This window comes from Falco punctatus (genome assembly GCF_963210335.1).
Source record: "Falco punctatus genome assembly, chromosome: 6".
Taxonomy (NCBI): domain Eukaryota; kingdom Metazoa; phylum Chordata; class Aves; order Falconiformes; family Falconidae; genus Falco; species Falco punctatus.
In genome coordinates, this window is record NC_137585.1 from 34,021,002 (window position 1) to 34,042,041 (window position 21,040).

Sequence of the window (21,040 nt, forward strand, 5' to 3'; positions counted from 1 at the left end):
TTTACCTGCTCAGCAGTATCAAAAAATAAGTGAGGATATTCATTAAACATATTCCTCACCTGAAATACTTCACACGAACAATTGCTTTAATTACTGAAGTGATGAAAAATAATTACAGAGAAAAATTCTGCAATCTCAGACTATGCAAACAATATCTAAGGGGAAGTCATCATTATAACGTCACCCATGTGTTACAAAAGTCAGTTGAGGAACCCTTGGTGCTGTTGGCTCCCTTCTTTCCAAACCCTCGCTGGATGTGTGGGGCACAGCCAGATTATCGAGCAGCTTCCCTACTCGCTTCTGAACACAACACATAAGGGTTCCCCACCACAGAAGCATCTTCTTTAAGAAATCAGAAAGGCAATATCCCTTTGTGGTATAGCAGATCAGCTGAATATGTTTCAGTACAGCTCATCCAGAGGCCAAGACACATGATGCTCTGTAATTAAATAATGCTTTATATTGGTTCATTGACAACATAACACCAAGGCGACAGCACCTGCCATTTTCACGCAAAGTAATTTACATAAACTTATTCCTCTACTTCCATACCTCCAGCTGCATTCCATAATTTATACAGACACACAAATTCTTCCCTCTGACATTAACAAGAGAAATGAGTTGAATAATCAGCTCAGAGTATTAAAGTTCATTGCATTTACTATCAAGCAAGCTTTTTTAGTTCAGCGGATGATTAATCTTCCCTCTGCAGGTAGAGTACCAGGAGATGCAGAGAACTGACAGTTGCTCTCGGCTTCTGGCCATGCACTCCATACGCTTACCTTGCAACAACAGCATTTGCTGGATCCTTCCAAGAGCTGCTCTAATTCATTAACCCAGCAAAAGAACTGGACAGCCTTCTGCCAGGTCAGTGAATTAAAGTAGCTCATGTTAAGGAATGCCAGAGCCAGTAAACAGGAGCGGGAGTTAGTGCTTGGAGCCAGAGCTCTCCTTTCTGACAGCAGCGAAATCTTCAGATCAGATCAGCTGCCAGAGGTATTGCAGCCTAATTAGCATCTCCACTTGCAGCTATCTGTGCTGGGTGTCTCCATTAGGGATAAGAGCACTAATGTAAACCAAGAAGGGGGAAGGGGAAAGAAACCAGGCGACCCAGCACCATAAAAAGTGAAATGCAGAGCGTCAACAGTTTAAGAGACAGGCTACAACAGGCAGACCAAGTAGGCCAAATATGGTCTGGTACCTCAGCCTATTTTTAATCCAGGTCTTTCAGCTGTGCTTTGGGACAGTATCAAAGAGAAAGGACAGATGCTTGGAGATGAAGGCTGGGAGACCCACATGCCAGGCAAGAAACAAAGCCCCGCAGATGAGACTTGATCCAAAAATAAAAAAAGATTCCAAAATATTAAGCTCTTTGTATTACACCACCTATTGTGCCAATTTCTTTTCCATGCCCTTGCTTTGAGAGCTTTGAATGCTTTCCACTACACTCAGACTTCTAGAACCAAGCTCATCCTTAGCTGATGACACCAACTAGTCATTCCCCTTTGCTCAGGGCTTTTAGACTGCATAGGAAGGCATGGACTTTGACTTCAGGTTTTGGGGGTTTTTTTTGGTTTGGTTTGGTTTTTTTTACTTAAGTTCACTGCTGATGTTTGACCTCAGGCTTCCAGACCAATGTCTACAAACACAGACACCACCATTAATCCCAAATCATTCAATCTGACTCGTCTACCACAATCTGCCAAGATTTTATGAAAAGATGCTCCCACTCAATGTGTTAGGGATCCTGTATTAGACCCCATTACATCGCTGCATAACATCTTTCTTACCAACCAGATAACCAGATTCTCTGTTACTTCTGCAGTTATCCTAAAGGCTACCAGCCTAAGCACACCTTTCATACCTCTCTGTCCTCCCAACTGGACCAAGAACAGGCCTTGCTCTTAAAAGCAAGGAGAGACCTTATCCGTCTGACTGAAGGAATTCCTCAACCATCCCACGGGAGCACAGGCTTCGAGTCAGCAGCTAAAAAATCCACCGGCTGTTCGGTCTGGAGTATCACCTTCACACACGTGATGGCAGCTGCACTTGTCAGTCACATAATGGGAGGGAAGGATCATACATCACCTGCGATGACTTTTTGCTCTATTAAAGTTGTTTGAGCAAGACAACAAAACAGTGAAAGGAAAAGATGCCTTAAAGCGTAGCAGTCTAGTCCACATGGACTGAACATGTGTATCAAACAAGCAATACCAGCGTGTGATGGACAAGATGCTTGACATTTCACCTTGAACAACTACAGCTAATAACAGACCCATTCTGCTGTATTTTAATAGCATGCTTGAGCCCGAGTAACTACTGAGTCTTCTTCCTTCCCCTAGTTCCTACACCATTAATCAGTACACTGAGAAGAAAAAAAAGTTACAAGCAATTACATCCCAAGGCAGCCCACAGAATCAAAATAACTTCATACAGAAGAAGTCCTAGACAGAAAGACAAAGGGAGTCAGAAAATCCAAGACCTGCGGCTGTGAAAGTCTGGCATGCGAAAGGCCCTTGGCCGAGGTGCCTTCCCCCTCCCCCTGGATTTCTTCATGTGCCACCATCTGGATCCTCTGGGTTTGATCATCCCAACCATAGCAGCAGCAGCAACTTGCTCATCTGCGCCCTTACCCTCTCCCAGCAAGCTGCGGTCTGCAAAGCCTGACTCTGCATGCTCAGCTCGCACATCTTTAACCATGTCAAATGGTCAGGTCAGACATGCCCACCTGTTCCCAACAGCCAGTACAAGCCTTAGGTGTTATCCAGCCTGTTTCTCAGATAACCCCTGCCAGTCAGGCTCCCTCTGCAGCTTCCTGGCAACACTGCTGCCTCCCAGCAGTCTCCCAGCAACGCTCCCTCCGGCACAGATGGGCTCCCAGTCCCTCCCCACAAGCTAGCCAGCCTCCTCGCATGCTGTGGGCTCCAAGGAGCCGGCATTAGTTGACAAAACACAGAGCCTGGCCCTGCAGCACCACAGGGATGGCTCCTAATATGGAAGAAGAGCAGGAGGGCTGGCAAAAGTTTACATCCAAGGTCAAGGCTTACATCGGTTCCATTAAAAAGGAACACTCTTAAGCTCTGGGCAAGGATGGAAACAGCTAAAATACACGGGGAAAATCACTGCCCTGTTTTATTTCCCATTTCCAGCTTTCCCAACAAACCAACAGTTCTCAAGATAGCTGTTTGCTGGAGACGGGCAACCCAGATCTTATGGGTTGGAACGACACTGGACGATCTTGCACTAAAATGACAACTCTCATTTCTGCACACCGCACCAGCTGTAGGTTTTATTCCCAGCCTGATCTCCTCATCTACATTTGTGTTTGCCAAGTAAGGCACCTGAAGTTCCTTTTACAGACTTATTAATGTACTTTACAGGGTCTGTAGTCTTTTTCTTCTTCAAGATGCTGAAGTTGTGGTGCTCCCAACATGAACTCAAAGATATCTTACGAAAGTCGTAACCGGTGGTGTCAACCATGCAGCCACTGCCCACTGCAGAAAAAGCAGAGGCACACACTGGGAACCATACACACCCAAGCTGGCACTATCGGTTCTTCCAATCGTTGGCAGTGAATTCAGTCAGTACTTAGAGGGGGGGAAAAATAATCTCTATGAGCCAAACACCCAACTACAAGTAAAACTGAAAGCATTAACAGATTAAATCCGCCCCTGAGCAACGAAGGCTCTCACCATAAGGCTCTTTATTAGGAAGTTAAGTCTTAACAAGTGGCTTAAGGGGTGGATAAAGCTTTTCCTGGGATAATCTGCCAGCATGTTGCCCAGTGCCAATCCCAGGCCATACGAAGAAGAAAGTAAAAAAATATAAGAAGGTAAAAATCTTTGTTTGGCAAATGGATGTCCAGTAGTTGACAGGTCCTCTCCTATCTTTGCCCCACGATGCTCCCTACCATCTTTAGCAAGTCAAAGAAAAGTATTTTTCTACTCTGCTAGCTTCCTGAAAACAAAACCACATTGGGATTACACCTACAATGCATGCACTCACCTTAATCCTTTGCACTGTCAACCTTCTAGAATTTGTCTCCATCACATTCATTTGAACTGTCCACCAATTAACACAAAGTAATTAACACTTTTGTAAAGAACTGCCCTGGGACAATGCCACCACGATCCCAAGTGCTACTGCTCTTTGCAGACACCAATACATGAGGGGAACAAGCACAAGGGGAAAGACAGGAACCTAGTAATAGAAGGTCAAAAGCTACTATTTGCTTATAATTCTTTCCTTTTCAAGTCCACTGCAGATTTGCTGCATACTTAAGAAACAGACAGCAGTCCAATCAATGGCTGCTTTTCCCCAAAGCACTTTGCTGCTCTTCTGGCTCTGCACCCTTCTGCACTTACTGCAAGAGATCCGTTCTGCGTGCTGGCCGTGTTCGTGCTCTGCTCTCCATGCGGTTGCGTGCTTCCGTAGAGCGTCAGATTGTGCTCGCTGGTCTGGCCTGCATAGTCCTGAGTGTGTGGCACCCCATACTCTGTGGGAATCCCGTTCTGTGGGGGTGGCGGAAATGGGATTGTGGTGAATGGCTGCACCATTGCATCAGGAGTTGCTGCTGGCTCCTGGTTACCCTAAAGAAAACAAAAAGGAGAAAACAGCTTCATACTACAGAAGACAGATCAAAACATCGGCCTGAGAAATGATATACAAGCACACACGTGTTCATGTGAAAATCCCACCCACCACCACCGTAATACTGCACAGTCTTCTATTCTCTTTGCTATCAAGAGGAGCGTGCCTCACGCCTCTGAGCCATGACACTGTTTTCTTCATCTTTTTTGGGCAACATTCTGACTACCAGATGGTATACAGAGAATGAATTATGAGGCTTGCAAACTGCATACCCCTGTAATTGCACACAAGGCTTTACGCACAGTAAGGCATTATTTTAGAAGGCAGAAGAGGCACTGAAACATTAGAACGGAGAAGGAACCAAAGGTAGAAGAGCAGGGTTCTTTAATATCCCTTAAAGTATCATATCTGGGTCTACCTCTTCCAGCCTGACCCTCATGGCTGTGCACACAAGCACACACGTTGTTGGTTCAGAGCGCACTTCTCTGCTGTGTTAGAAGTAACAGAAAAGAAGTACGCTTTTTAAAACCCACCTGTGCAGCAGCCCCCTCCCATGCTCTGGCAGCACTGTGTACAGAGCATGGGTGCAGGCATCAGTTGCTGGAATATCCCAATTGCTTCTTTCTAGCTGTACAGAAGGCACCGAGCAGCTGTGAGGAACCGAGCTGAGACCACAAGCCTGGAGCACACTCACTCTCTCCCAGTCTTGAGCATCACTACCATCACACAAGGCATTAATTACCCACTCCCCCCTAAGCTTAGGGCGTCCCACAGGACCTCAGTGCTAGGACAGTGGACATTTTAGCAGTTTTTAGCACTGCCTTAGATGTAGTTGACACCAACCAGATGACTCAGAAACAGGCAACTGGCTAGGCAAAAGATATCCCCAAAAGACAATAAAAATGCTACCCCACCGTGTCTGAAAACCACCAGAAGCAAACACAAAAGGATGCAGACCTGCATGGATCTCACCAAAGGGGAAGCAGGGAGCTGCATTCAGCCACCTGGGGCAAAGGAGAACAGCCTTGACATTGAAGCCCAACCCTGGGAAGACCAGGCTGCTGCACTGCTCCTACTGCTTCCACCACCGCAGCACAAAAAAAAAAAAATCCACAGAAAAGATTTATGATAGGAGGGCTGTTTGATTTATGTGTGTGTCAACAGACTAATCCTGATTTTAAATTTTGGCTGCTGTTCCAGCCCTGGGTCCTCCCCCACAAAGCCTGGGGGTGCTCGAGCCTGTTCTGACACCAGCATGCTTAAATCAATGGAGTCAAAGTGAAGCAGACCTTATCCCGCGGATAGGAAAGGCAGAGTGGGAATTATCAAGTAGCCTTTCAGCAGAGAGTGTGCAGGGGCTGACGGACCTCCAGTGAAGCTGGACAAACCTTTCAGTCCCTTTATCAGCCTACCTGCAGCGTTCCCTTCTGGGCGAAGGAAACAATGATAAATGCAGTGCACCTCCAGCCAGCACCAGGTCATTCAGACGCTGGCTGAATCCCAAATCTGCTCTGACATTGGGTCTAGCTGGTCTGCCTCCCCTGGGGCCACGTGGCCACATGCTCCCGCAGCTGGGGAGAAGGAGAGGGAAGGGCATTCAATACCACTTAGCGGAGCTGAACTGCAGCCTTGGCCCGTGCTGAACGATGGACAGTTTCATTAACTAAAATCCAGCCACTGCAAAGCCTTGCTGCCTGCAGAAACACAAAACTCCGCGCCCTTATCTGAGAAAGAAAACCAGGCAAGCATGCCAGCCACAGCCAGTGCTCGGTTCCTCGCTCGCACTCCCCCAAGCAGCTGCAGCCCCGCATCGCATGCCAGCAAGCTCTGCGGAGGTTTCTCACACACAGCACATTTTCTGAAATCCGGGGGGTGGGGGGTGGGGTCGAGTCCCCCCAAAAAGGAGGGAAGCTCCAGCAGTCTTCTATTTCTGCTCACTCATTGCCATTCTCAGCTTCAAAGCAAGGAGCTTCTGACTCAACCTAAGCCATCATCAAGATCTGCAGGGTGATTTTCACAAATGGGAGGGAGGAGAGGCTGAATGATGGCTATCCCACCGCAAACCAGGTATCAGCGGCCCCGTTGCTCACGTACTGTGATTATTTATCCTGTCACAACAGCTCCACTCTGTCCACTTACTGCCTCCTTTTCAAGCTCTTTTGCTTACAATATTTCAATATATCCAATTGTCTATGTGTTTCCATACAAGCCACATTGTCTGCCCCTTCCTTGTGTTTAAAATAGGAGCTAAAATGAAACTTACTTATTTTTAAGTGTCAAAAATTGGTAGGGTAATGCCAAGAAAGATACAGTAGCAGAAACTATTTCCAGTTTTCTCAGAACAAGCTAGATTTATAAGCTGGTAGTACCCAGGATAGGAGGAAGAGAATGCTAATTAGCTACAAACAAAACCTATTCTGCCATCCTCTCAACAGAGCAGGGCTGCTCCCCAAAGGACACACTCCAGTGTTTTGTTTAATCTCTCTTAGACTACTTAAAATGCTAGCCCACAAACCTTATATAATGTTATTTCCAATATTTTCACCCCTCAGTTAATACTGTTCCTTCCAGTTTAAATGCATTTCAACCTTTTAAATATTTTCTCTCCCTTCTTCAATTATCTACAAATGTTTGAAAGATGAAAAATGTTCTCTCTTCTGTTGCTTGTGGCATTTTGATAATACATACTTATTTTGAGCTTAATCACACCTTGCAAGCCAAAATAACCCGGTAACTTTATTACTTCTGGGATTTCTCGGGCAGAATGAAATGCTGTTAATACCACTGTCACACACACACATCCCCCAATCACACTAATGTGCAAAACCCGTATCTTTTGTTACAAATGTATCCTTACTTTAATGTCTCAGGTTATCTATAGATCTATCACCATTATGCTTGTCCAGGTTTCATCATCTCGTGGATTATCTATATCAAATTATTTTTCTCTTGATATCATTACGTAGAAGTTTCCCATTTGATTTTTTTTTTGTAATTTTAATTTCCTTTGATGCTTTAGAATTACTTTTTTTCCTGTTTCCACTAGTGTCTACAGAAAAGGACTCCCGATGAGATCTCTGCAGGTTTCACGACGTATCGATAGCCTCCAAACCCAGAGGAGATTCTACTACTTCTGTTATTCTACCAAATTTCAACATTTACACAACACTTCATATTTGCAAGAACTAACAGAGCAAAAAAAACCCCAAAATCCATTTATCTTCAAACATTGAACCTGAACTCCTTTCCCTACTTTCTAACCCACCAGGGAAAATCCTGCAGAGGCACTGCTTTTCCCACTTCTCAGGAAGGTACAAAAAGCATGGAGAAACTCCCAAACTTCCTGGTGAAGGTACATACGTAGGAAGAAAGACTCAGCTGAAAGTATTTGCTACCCAATCTTGACAACATACCTCACAGCACTGCTAGTCCTGTCTGTTTTAGCTCAATAAGTTATCTTAAACATTTACTCAAATGCAACAAGAGAGATGGGTATGTCCAAGAGTGGTCACCATCCCCAAACACACACAAGGAAACCGTAACAGGACCAGGAAAGCCCAGCTGCAGCTCCCCACAAAAACTACTGCTGTCTTCGACTTGTGTGATGACATGAAATAAATCTTCAGCGTCTGTCTGCTCCTGAACATTGGTTATCTCAGCCACAATGCATCGTAGCTGGACGTCTCCAGGCGAGGAGCTTGAGGGACATTTGGCTGCAGGAATAATTTCAGTAGTTCAAGGTTAGCCGGTTCCCTCTGTGAATTTGTGCTGCCATGCATCAACCACACTAGCTGCCATCCCATGCTCACCAAACTGGGAAAGATTCATCAGCACCCAAGCCCTCAGGGCACAACAGGGATGCTGGATACTGTCTGGGCTCCCCTTTCAGCCCCCTATTCTCAGCCCTACAGGGGTCCAGTCATGTCCTTGCAGGTGCCAACTTTCTTAAGTCAGGGTTCTGCCTACACAGCTCAGTACCAACACATCCCACATTTTGTTTAAAAAACAAAGTAGCTAAACCAGTGAAAAATCCCTAATGGGGGCACATTTCTAAGAGTTTATGCAGCTGTAACTTAATTAACAAACTTCATAGCTCCAAGCTAAGCGAAGCAACAGTAAGTAACTGCATGTAGCAGTACCTTGTAGAAGGGTGGGAGCTGGGGACAGTGTCCCAGTGAGGGGCAACGTGGTCCAGCAAATGCAACACAGGATGAATTCTTTCAGCAGACAGCAGGTGGTGATCCAAGATCACAGCACTGGAGCACCAAGAGTGAACACCAGAAATGCGCATAAAAGCCTCCTACTTCCAAAGATCAGTCTATTTTGTGAAGGGCTGGTTTTGTTTTGCTCATTAAGAGCAATGGGTATAATTATAGTGATATGAAAGGAGCCTTACAGCAGTGCAGCTCCTGTATTGGTATGCCATAATATGCACAGATATTGAAGCATAACCAACCAAATAAAAATTATAATCCTAGTAAAGCTAAACTGGTACGATTTCTGTATAGTCATTTCCATGCAAACTGCCACGAGGGAAACTGTCTGTGCTGTCCATAACTCTACAGCAAATCATAAGCACGAGAGAAAAGCGCAGAGAAACGCTACAGCATGTAAATATCAAATAATCTCTTAAATATACCTTTTCAACTCCGGTAACCCCTGTATCAGTGGGACAGAGGTAAGTAAATGACTATTAGTGGAATGGGGTTTCTAATAGATATGTCTTCACTGGGCTTATTTTATGAAACCTTGAAGCAACTGACTTGCAGCTAACAGAGGCAATTAACTTGTAAAGACCAGTGTGTTCCAGGCTATAACTGTTTGCTCTCTGCACTAACCTAATCCCTTTTGTAAACAGCAAAAATGTTTGTAGCTCAGATCTGAAGAGCCTGGTGTGACCATTCGACCATTCAACCTAGAGCCACTGCCTGCCCTCAGCTCTTCACATGAAAGGAATCCTTGTGAGTGAGGGGGATGCGGGGACCACGCCATCCCTCCTCCGATCCAGGTCACAGCCTCCTGTAAGGGAGGGCAAGGTGACACGCAGCTCTAGCAGAAGAGGCCAAACACCACTCCCCCGACTGTACACAGACAAGAGAGAAAGGACCTACCATACAACTCTGCTGCCCAGGAGCAAGAGTAAGGAACAGGGGCTGGGTTGGGATTTTTTCCTCCCTTCTCACAGCTGAACAATAAGGGTGGTGTAGCAGGCTCCCCTTCCCAGCCCCTGCCAACACAGGCTCCCCTCCCAGGGCTCCTCCAGCAGAGCCCCGGTGGGACCTGCACTCTTGGCTGCAGCTCCAGCGGGGCTCTGGCCAGAGCTGCCACCATCACACCTCCAGCTGCGCACTCCTGCCCTCTCTCCCCTGCCAGCCATGATGCTCCATCTGCCTCCCACTGAGCCCTTTCAGCACATATCCTGGGCAGGGGTGGGGGGAAAAGACTCACTTTTTATTGTCAGGTTAGTTTTGCTCTCGGTTAAGAGTGCTGAAACGACTTGGCAAGGAGTTGGAGGAGAACCACAGCCAGAAAGGAGACAGGGTGGAGAAGCTGGGAAGGGAAGGGCCATGGGCACCAGCACTTGGATAGACTCAGGCTGCCGGGGAGCCACAGCCTCTGACATGCATTAACCCTCTCTGCAGGGAATCCCACAATTTGCCCACTGATAACAAACATATCGGGAAGCAGTTTCTTCACAAAACGGGGTGGATACAAAGCAACACAAGGGATGCTCCAAGACCCACTAGGAACTTGAGCATTATCCCTTTCAGAAAGTGACAGGCCCTGGGACATTAGACCAGACATAAACCCCAACCTACATTGGTAGCTCTTACAGCATGTGGAACCTAAGCCTTGATTTTAAAAATTGTGCTTCTGATCTTTAGGGTCATGAAGATACACAAACACAAGGCAAACTGATATATGGAATGATGAAGTGATGGCTTCCAACTCCCCAGTCATTCCAAAACAGTGACTTGGCCATACAAACGCTCCAAGTGCCTGTGAACATTGCATAAACTCTTCGTCCCAAAATGCACTAACAAGACACTCTCAGTCATGGCCACTTCATTACAGATTAGTTTCCAAATGGGAAGAGTGGGTGAAATGCCTAGGGAAAGGAAATTTGGAGGTGAAAAGGATACATATAAAGGACATAACCGTCTCATATTCTTCATCTTTGTACAAACCTGTTCCTGGATTCAGAACAGTATATGACCCTAACCTGACACCCACAGTCCACACTACAAAGGCATTTCTGTTACTCCAGAGAGCAAGACTGGCATGTCTGTCTGGTGACACAGACTACTAAAATCAACACACTTTTTCGTGATGTGGGTTGATCATAAAAGCACCTTGAAGAGGATCACTGTAATAAGAGGGTTTGTATTTCATCTGCACATCTGGAGCCTGACCTTCATTTGCTCTATGACATACTGGGTTAACAGAAAAGGATGCTGGATTTTGACTCTACTACCATGGGTACAAGAGCAATTCCTCCCGAATCCTCCCAAAAGCAGTGCTCTTACTTATAGATAGCTCTGCAAAAGTTTGGCAGAGTGAGTTCTATGCTAGTTTTGTTAAAACAGAGGAAAGTTTATATCTATGCATTCTTTTTTTGAATTTAGATGTAATCATTTTAGGAAATGCTTTTTGCATTGGGCTAACATAAGCCTAAATAAGCTAATCTTCCACGAGGAAAAAAAATAAAAACCACCCAATGCCTGCACTCAAGTTTGCACCTAGCTAACCATTTAAAGGCATGTTTTCTTCAACTTCCTGGTGCAAGCTTGCACTAGATTATCCAATCTTGCCCTTCCTTCTCCTAGATATGTAAAGCAAGGGAAGAACAAGTTATCTTCCAATATACACTCTATCATTCCAGGCCACCAAAAACTGTTCTGTAAAATGAAACAGCTGCCCCCTTTTTTAAAAAAAAACATATGCATTTAAGAACTTCATGAAGAAGTTCAAGCCCCTCTTTTATAGGAAAGGATGAAAAAAATTATAGTCTTATCTTACCCTTATACACAGGAAGCACTCACTCATCTCCGTGCTCTTTTTTTCCAGTAATGGTCAACTTTTGCTCTACCCCAATGCACAAACACAGGCTCTTGGTGCTAAATACGTACATGCTTAATTAACAACCCCCTGGGCAACCTGCGAAGAGGCTTCCTATAACCAAAACATTCAAGAGTTACGCAACACTAATAAGGCCCAGAGCCACATCTACTTACCAGCCTGAAACATACCTTTCAGATTTAAAAACCACCACTGATTTTCTGCTCCTGAAATCTACATTATTCCCCGTTCCAAAAAAAAAAAAAAAATAGTTAAACGTTACTGGCATGAAGGTGTCCCAACAAACGCTTTCAATCAATTCACGCTCTCTGGGGTTGATTAGAAAGAGAGAATTGTGCTTCAAGACACGACATTGAGATCTCAACATCTGTTTCCATTCCATATTAGGAATGAAACTACCTCCAAGAATTATTGGGGAGAAGGGGGATGGGGTGGGGGTATGGAACAAAGGAAAAAGTCACCACGATGGATACATCCTCAGCAGCAAAGCCAGCAAGTAAAAGAAAGGCTCAGATTCAATTTTTTGTTCCAGATCAGTCCTTTAGCATCTACCCTGTGTTCTTCCCACCTCTGCAACATTCCAAGTACTTTCCATTTCACATTCATAGTCAAACATTCTTGGGAAAAAAGATTTCCATAAGGTGACTAACTTTCAACAAATCAGTATGAAAATAAAGTCTCAAAATACTATGAAATCTAGTCATATGTTAATCCAGCAGGCACCCGGAGCGGCAGAAGCATCTCCCACACCAGTGAGATTACTGCCAGGCAATAAGGGTTAAGTTTCTTTTGGACCTGAATTCAAATGAATCATAGCTAAGAAACAGTGTGCTGCAGATGTGTCACATATGTTTAATCTAAGCTAACTGCAATTAGCTTTTCAGATTAGCAAACCAATCACACAGTTGCGCGACTGCAGATCCTCACACGGGAAGGCAGCAGGAACCAGAGGCAGATGGTGGGGAAGGAGTGTAGTTAACTGCTCTTTCAGGGGTTGCATCAGGCACATCAGGGTGCTCACAGACTAAAGTGGCACAGAGGACCTGCCTGTGTTGGTTTTCTGCCTTACTCCTGACCAGTAACCAGTGGTTCCTGGTGGTGCTCAGTAAAAGGAGGGCTACGGAACATGGAAATATAACAGGGAAGAAAATCCTACCTGGTCCCATGGTAACTCCTGATCAGGTTTGTCAGGGTAGTGTCATAGCTACTGTCACCTCAGCTAATCCTGCAATCAGATTGCTCACTCCAGACAGCTTTGTTTCAAGGAAGACAGTAGCTCTCCACTAACAAGTATTCTAAAAGCGAGTATCTCCTTTTCCAACCCCAGTCAGGTACCTGAGCTGGACTGATAAGCAATTCTTCTTCCCATGTCCCTGCTCTGCAAATGGACTACCACCCTGTATCTCCAAGTACATCACCAAATCTCAGTGAAGTGTCAAGAGTTACTCCTGCAGCCTCAAGAATTCGAACTGCCTTCCTGAATGTTTAAAACCACATGAAGCTCATTCAGCCCCTTAGGAAGATTTGTATCTAGTCACAGGAATTTTTCAAAGCCCTTAACTATGTGATGCAGCTATCTGTAATAGACTCTTCCAGATCTCTCAATATATCCAGTGCTCTTCTAGGAAGGAATCTGAAGATCACTTTTGGCATCAGGCTTCCCTGTCCCCTTCTCCCCTGCTGTGAGGGCAATGAGCTGAAGGCACTATGAAGCTGTGCAGAGGGGCTGCTCTGAGCTGACTTGGCTCCTGGAGGATGGACAAAGCTCAAAGCCCTGTCGGGCAGCTTTGCTCATACAGCACTTACAGGCCCCTTCAATTCCTTTTTCAGTGGCCAGCAGGCAAGTCCTGTCGCCTGCCTGCACTAATTCCAGCACCTCACCAGGAAAAAGCAGCAGCCCTGCCTCTGCTGCCAAAGCAGGAGGAGGAGGAAGGGAGAAAGTGCCGGGAAGGGGAGAGCACATCTGGAATCAATTGGAGCGCGCTGAATGCCTCAGAAATAACTGCAGAGCTGGCAGAAAACATAGCAAGGAGCTGTGCATTCAGACGTGACTATGGAGCAAAGGTAGGGGATAAGACACATACAGCATACTTAAACACAAAACCAGAGCTCCTCTTGGGACTTTTTTTTTTCTTTTTAATGCAAGCAGCTAAATGTCTCGACCCATCACATTTTCACTAGCACTGGCCTATCATAGGTACAGTCAGAATGCAGTAAGAAGACAGGGGATGAGATGCATGCAGCCCCAGCCGAGGCAAACAGAACTCATCTGTGACTTGAGCACCAGGACTCAGTAACACAGCAGCAATATTATATCAAGCTGCTCTCAGGGTACGGGGCGGAGGAAATCTGTGACTGACTTGGCACACACTTGAGAACAGAAATTTGACGGTTTAAAAACACAGATTTCTTCCCACAGTTACTTTCCATTCCAGCAATGCATTTTCCATTCTCCTATCTCCTGCTACTCATCTGTTCCAAGAGGAGTTTTCCATTTGCAAGGAAGCCTCCACTATGTGTCCTGGAAAGCAGAGGTTCTGGAAAGGAGCAGAGGGGTCATGGAGAAGCAACTCACCAGTGCAGCGGCCCGGTACAAAAAAAGAGAGTGACTTACCACTGTTTGGATATATATTATCAACAAGTAGAATGTGGGAAGCATTGCTATTTTGGTACACGGCCTCAACCAGATGAAAAACAAGACACATGCTTCCACATACAAATTTTAAAAAGGGAATTAAACTCAAAAGGGACCACAAAAGAACCACAAAAATGACCACATGACTGGAAAAAGCCATAGAGCTGTACACTGAAAGACCCAACCCATTTTGCTTATAATTTTAAAAAAAAAAAAAAATTAAGTTTGTGAAAGTATATTGGGGGGGGGGGGGGGGGGGGAGGGAGGAAGGTAGGCACTAATAATATTTAATGTAATGAAAAAAAGCAAGCATCAAGAAAACCAGTCTGTTAAATTCAGCTCTGGTAAAAGACACCATTTTATTTTGTTTACTGATTTCTAAATGACAGTCATTAAGTCAGCTGGTGAGGAGGACTCAATCCTTTCCATCTCTTCACGCCTTTGTGCAGCAAACATTATGTCATCCAAAACAGAGGTACCTGAGTGAGACATAATGGCCTACAACACACATATGGCTAAAGGGACAATCTAATGCCAGATCTATAGGACAATATTCTGAAAAGCTAGGAAGAGCTGGTGAAAGTTGATGCATATAAATTAAAGCAGATTAAACTAAGCAGCAGACACATTTATAAGAAAAGTGACTTCACTTTATGGAAAGGAACAAGCTACTGAAAAGCATAGGTGCAGTTTCATGTACGACCTAATATGATAAACTACCAGCTGGCCTCAGAAGCAGTGGCTCTGCTTCCCTCCCCGGCTGTTGTGAGATCTAGTCATGCCACGGCCATAGCCAGAAAATTAATTGAAACAATAGTCGTCTGTTTGGTCATAAACTGAACTGTCTCGGTTTATATCTGCCTAAGCACGATGCCCAAAGCGGTGAGGAGGCTGAACGTATGGCCGGGGCAGAGAGATGAGGGGGACTATTCTTCTCACAGCAGCCCATAGTTACGCTACATTAAGCGCAACTTGAAAAGGCACCTGAAAGCCACTTCATCCCAGAACAAGAGGTTACATGGACATTTAGCATATGTTATTGCCACTACCTACTTTGCTTACACCTAACTTTTACAGTGTCACCATGTAAGCCAGCATAAAGCTGGTTTATACAAAATGAATTTGTCAAGTCTCTCAGGAAAGATTTCCCCTTTGTTGCAAAATCCTTTCAAAGCCACTTTCCCCCAGGCCTTCTGGCTAACCTAGGCTTACCAAATTCCTGCTGTAACCATGAACCAGCATAGACTTCTCCCCTACACAAGCCACCTACATCGCTAAGAGGTGAAGCTCGTGGTCAGCAGCACATCTGACCGCCTTTCAAATGGTTCCTGCAGCCCCTGTGCTCAGCAGCATTTCTGGAAGCATGCTGTTCTCCCTTGTCACCACTGCATCAACACCTTGGTCACATAAACCACGTGTGAGTTTAACAGCAGCGATATACCAAATATTCACATTAAATTACTGCATATTACTGGTAGTCCCACTTTAAACTGCTCTCTTTTACTGAGGCTAAATTGATAAACCTGAAAAGCTAAATTGATGTAAAAGCATCTCATTTTGATGGCATGTCTGTCAGCACCTGCAGCTCCATTAATATGTTACTGCATGAGCTCCTGTGAAATTTACCCCTCCATAATTCCCAGCAGATCTCCACCTTCCACAGACAAGTGCATTAAAGGTCTCCCCCACCAGCCTCGCTGTCGTCTGCTCACACCTACAAGAGAACAGGCTACGCAAAACTTAAAACCCTTTCAGCCAGTCGATCTCCCCTTCTGTACATCCCCTTTCACGCAAACAGTGTCAGGCTAAACAAAGCCACTTGCTCCAGGATACAGGCCTAGAAAAAAAGCTTTAGCATCTGGCAACGAAGAGCAGCACCACAGCGTACGAGCCTGAGAGCAAACACAAGTCTCTGGCACTAAGAGGAAACACCAAGACATACGCCTGACTGCTCCTGTCAATCTTGCAGTGGGGGAATGCCCGATTGTTTGGTTTGTGGGTGGTGGGTTTTTGTAATATATTTTTATCATATTACTGAAAGGAAATACCAGGGACTGCTGCAGCCCCTGTCCCTCGAGGCTCTGCTGCTGCCATCAGGCTGTGCTGCCTTTGCAGTGATGAATATTTAAACAGGGCAATAAATATTTCAGAGCACATTCATCCCGATGAGAAGTCTGCTAGCACCAGAGACAAGACAACCACGCAGGGCCGTGGCCGCTCCCTCTTCTGCCCCTCCAGGTCCTGCACCATCTGCCCTCCCTCAGTCCTCCTTTCCTCCAGCCCACAACAGGCACCTGAGAGCCTCAAATATTCATGAGCACAGCTCCAGTTACTTTCCAAGCAAGCAAAAACACTGTGAAGAAGCAGAGTGCTCTGCTTTCCAGAGAAGTGCAGAACACAGCTACTGTATGCTTTGCTTTCACCTCTTCTGAGGCCTCTGGCTTTTAGATGTGCTGCTCACACTGTGGGACAAAATAATTTAAGACCCCACAAGGTTCTAAATCTTCTAATAATGCACCCCAGAGAAGCAAAAAACCAAAACCACCAAACCCAAAAGCTCAACCAGCACCTGGTTGAGCAAGCAAGCATGAATGCCTGTCTCTTCCCCCAACAACTCCCTCCCTCAATTTCAGCAGTGCATTTACTTGGGCATTTCTTGGTTGCTACCAGCTCTGCTGGGCTCTCCGTGGGATGCTAACAGATGTACACAACTTGGCCATCACTGGCACAAATAAAATCAGCTAGAAAATAGGTTTAGGACGTAACAGAAAATGCATTCATCAACTTTCATCATACTAAAAGCTTGGGCTTTTTAACTAGGCCCTTCACTACACTCCCACCTAAAAAGAAACTTTTTTTCCCCTTAAAAAGACAATTTCAGGGGTAACACAAAATTTGCAATAAATTTTGAAGGAAATCAGAATCACATAACACACTTGTTCAGGATCACATTTATAAGGCCATAAAACCCACGGCCGTGCCCAAAAATGGACTTTCATACCAACTTCCACCATGAATGTCACTAGAGCCAAAAGACTTAAGATATTTGCTGGTCACACAATATATGGAGAAATCTTCAGAAAAAAGTTAAACCTACTCTGAGTGAAGGGAAGCCAAGAAGACACCCTCACGAAGAGCAGCCAGCAGCCAAAAGGTTATACTAAGTGACAGGCACAAGCTAGCCCACCCTGGCTAACTGAGCTGAACCAGTACATCTCCTTTCCAGTGCACACTGTAATAGTATATAAAGAGAAGCATCTCTGCCTTTCCTGGTGCCCACATTTTAAAAGACGATGGTAACTAAACCACAATCTCAATGTGTCACATGCTCTCAAAGATGCCTCTCAGACTGCGCAATAAGACACTCCTTGTACCTGGACCCTGGCCCAGTTTAGGGTACAAGCTGGGCACCAAATGGTGAGGCCCTGTCACAGCTTGGGCACAGCAGGGTGCATGCAAGGGCATGTGACAACTCAGTAAGGTCTGCAGATGCACAATCTTGGATGAAACTGCTAAATTCCCCTGCAGTCCAATTTCAGCTGCTTTTAGACCTTTGAAGGGGAAAAGCCGTGTCTTTGCTATGTGCAGAAAGGGCCCTGCAGCACATCAAGAGTGAGCTTCCAACTGCAAGCCTGGGCTCCTGCCACATCATCCATAGTCCTCACGGTCAAGGCAGCATCTGAATGCTGCATAGCCTGCTCAGGATGGCCCGTTTCCTATTAACAAAACACTCTCTCATCCCCCTCCTTTATGGCATAAATTGGCTCCAAAGTAATGTACTGAACTATCAAACAGCAAAACCTCTCTCCAGATAGCATTTCAAGGAAGAACAGCTGTCTACTGAATAGGTAGATCAATCACCTGCTGCCACCCTCCATCCCTCCTCACTGAAGGCTCCTGGAAGAGCAGCACCATCCCTCCTTCAAGACTGGCCATCAGCCATGCCACCAAAAAAAATGCTATTCATTTATTTACATTAAAAATATAAATAGCTATCACAGCAATGCAGTTCAGAGAGTGACAACAATCCTGCTGCTTTGCCAGCAGCAAGTCCTGGTATTTGACATCTCTACTCCTAACCACCACTCCAACTGTCCTTCATATATCACTCAAACTCAAGAATCTAGTCAGAAGTTAGACCCAACCTGGCCCAAAACCCACCTTCTACTTTCCTATCCTATTAACAGACTTAATACACAGAGGAAGCAAAATATCCTGGAAGATAAGCAGTTACCTCACCAAGCAACTTAGAGCTGAAGCCACCATTTTGCAGCAGACATGGAAATGATGAGTGCTCCTCTGCTGACTGTGCAACTCCATCTTGTTCTCATGATAGGTCACATACCCAACAGCACACTAACATGGAAAAACTCAGCATCTGACCCCAGGCAAGAATGAAAAAATAACGCTTGCTACAATACAAAAAATGTTGGGAAGGAAAGCAACATTTAATTCTGTGGCTCCTCAGGACCTCTCATGACTCAGGAAATAAATGCTAACAGATGAAAAAGTTAATTTGGATCATATCAACCCCACTGGCACGAAAAGGGCAGAGCAGGTACCCTGGGGAGAGGGAGGGAAAGATCTGCCATAGATCAGGTTACTATCACTGACAGCTGACCTAAAACACCACAAGTTTTCAGCAGATTCTGCCAGTTCTTCTAATTTTCAAAGGCACAACTGCCTCCTTTAAGAGATGAGATATGTGAAACACGTATCAGTGTGACTAAGGTCAGGGAGGAAGGAGATCCTGCAGCACAAGCATGTAAGTGGCCAAGATAATAAGCCTCACTGCCTTAGAACGAACACAATTAACTGAAAACAAGAAAGTAGAAATCAATTGTTCCTTTGAGATGTAAAAGCTTCAATCCGAAGCAATGAGAACGTAAGGAACTGGAATCACTTCTCATCAGTCTGAAGCTACTGCACGGAACAGACAGACAGACGGGCAGTTGCTCTGTCCTACAAACACGCTCCTTCAAAACAGATGTCCCTCTGCAACCCAATATCCCCCAGATAGGCCAGCACAGCCCACAAACATACTTCATCACTGTCAAACCTGAGAAATGCTCTTCAGCACAAGCCCTCAGCACTTGGTGTTAACATAGTCTCATTTGAAGGGATCTGAACTGCCCTTCTCCACTGGAACCAAAGGATAGGCAACCCTGAGAACTCAAAGGATCAGCCAAGCACCAAACACGAGAACAAATCAGTGCTCTGTAACCTGTTTTTCTGTTCTGAGTGATCCTTCCCAACTTCACGCATCCAGGCTAGTAAAGCTAATCACAAACTAACAATTGTTTGCATCCTATTAAATTTTTAGGAAGAATTAATATTCAAAATTGGCCAATGACAGCATAAGTAATAGTCCACAGCAGCCAGTGTATTTATTGTTACCTGAAGTCCCTTTGCTTTGTTAGGCCTTCAAAATGCACTTCAAGAGTTGCAGGAAGACTGCTAAATGTGAAAAACTTCCTTTAAATAATTTAAAATGAAAACTGATCTTATAGCTTCCCCTCACATGTCCAGGACATAAAGCCTTCCCAGAATCCCAGAATTTGGCATCGCAGGGTATGAGGACCACCTGTATTTCATAGCTGTGGTCAATCTTCGCTGATCACAGAGGGAATGGTTTCAGCATCTGCCTCTAGCTTTGTGCTCCAATTCCAACATCACACCTAATTAACAAACTCATCTCCATGCACTTCAGCAAGAGCAGGACTAACACAACTGACCTCACAGAGCTACAGAGCAGCTCACACAGGCACAGTAACCCCCTGCAGAAAGTCGGGATGAGCACAGCTGAGGGCAATTCCTAAACCACTTCACAGCTGGGTAAGGCTACAGGGGGTCTGGCCCCACACTAACGCTCTACTAAGATTGCCAGAATACTAGCCAGGAGGCGCATCACAGCTCTGCATTTAAGTCATCAGTCAAATATGGTTCTTTCCTGCCACCAAGCTTTTCTCTTAGATTTAGGCCAGACAGTATCTCAGAATAATTGTGTGGTAACGCACAGTGCCTCACAGCTAACCTAGAGGCCCACTACACTTTTGAAACCAACTACAGTCCTCTATAAAACCCCTAGAAGACTGAAATTTATCTTCCTTTATGCTCCTCCAAGACATTAAGAAATTCCTATTACTCAGCTCCAGCTATTCTTCTCTGTGTTACAAATACCATAGCTCAGAGTTTCCTACTCACCCACTAAAAAAAGCCACTTCTGCTTTAAGCAGAGGTCTGGCTAGGAGGTATGTTCTTGGCCATGTTGCTGAGCTGCCAGGCAGGACCCCGGCCCCCCACTGGGCAGGGAGACTTGGCAAAAGCAGGCAGGATGGAGAGCAGGCAGGATGGAGGGCCAGCACGGATCTGAACAGAGATGCTCAAGCCTGCAGCCTCTGGTGCAGCTTTCTCCGGACTTACGTGTCGTGCTTGCGGTAACTCCTGCAGCTCATTGTCAAAACCAGTTAAGAGCATTCCTAAACAACAACAACAAAAAATCCTGCAAAAAGGACAGTAACATCACCACCACTCTTACCTCCTCACAGCAGGGCTTGTTTCAGGAGGACCTTCATTTTGTCTACAGCCAAAGTTGCCATCACCAGGCTGCGCAAAGCTAGTTTCCTACTTGATGGAAAACATGGCTCAGGGATCTTTAATCTGATTTAACACAGTTTATTTAGATTCATCTTATTCACTGAGACAAGACATTTAGAAGTCTTAGTTTCTGTCAAG

At 45.2% G+C, this 21,040-nt stretch overlaps 1 protein-coding gene across 20 annotated transcripts in view; it reads right to left on the reverse strand.

The window, feature by feature from the left end:
- Nucleotides 1-21,040, reverse strand: part of RBFOX2 (RNA binding fox-1 homolog 2) — a 176,068-nt gene that overhangs the window by 57,193 nt on the left and 97,835 nt on the right. For all 20 annotated transcript variants that reach the window (XR_013929016.1, XM_080392913.1, XM_080392907.1 and 17 more), the window contains one exon: nucleotides 4,365-4,589. Coding sequence is in view for 19 of the 20 variants with exons in the window: in XM_080392913.1 (XP_080249039.1) it covers nucleotides 4,365-4,589 (225 nt within the window). In the remaining variant the exon portion in view is untranslated. The remainder of the gene's footprint in view (nucleotides 1-4,364; nucleotides 4,590-21,040) is intronic.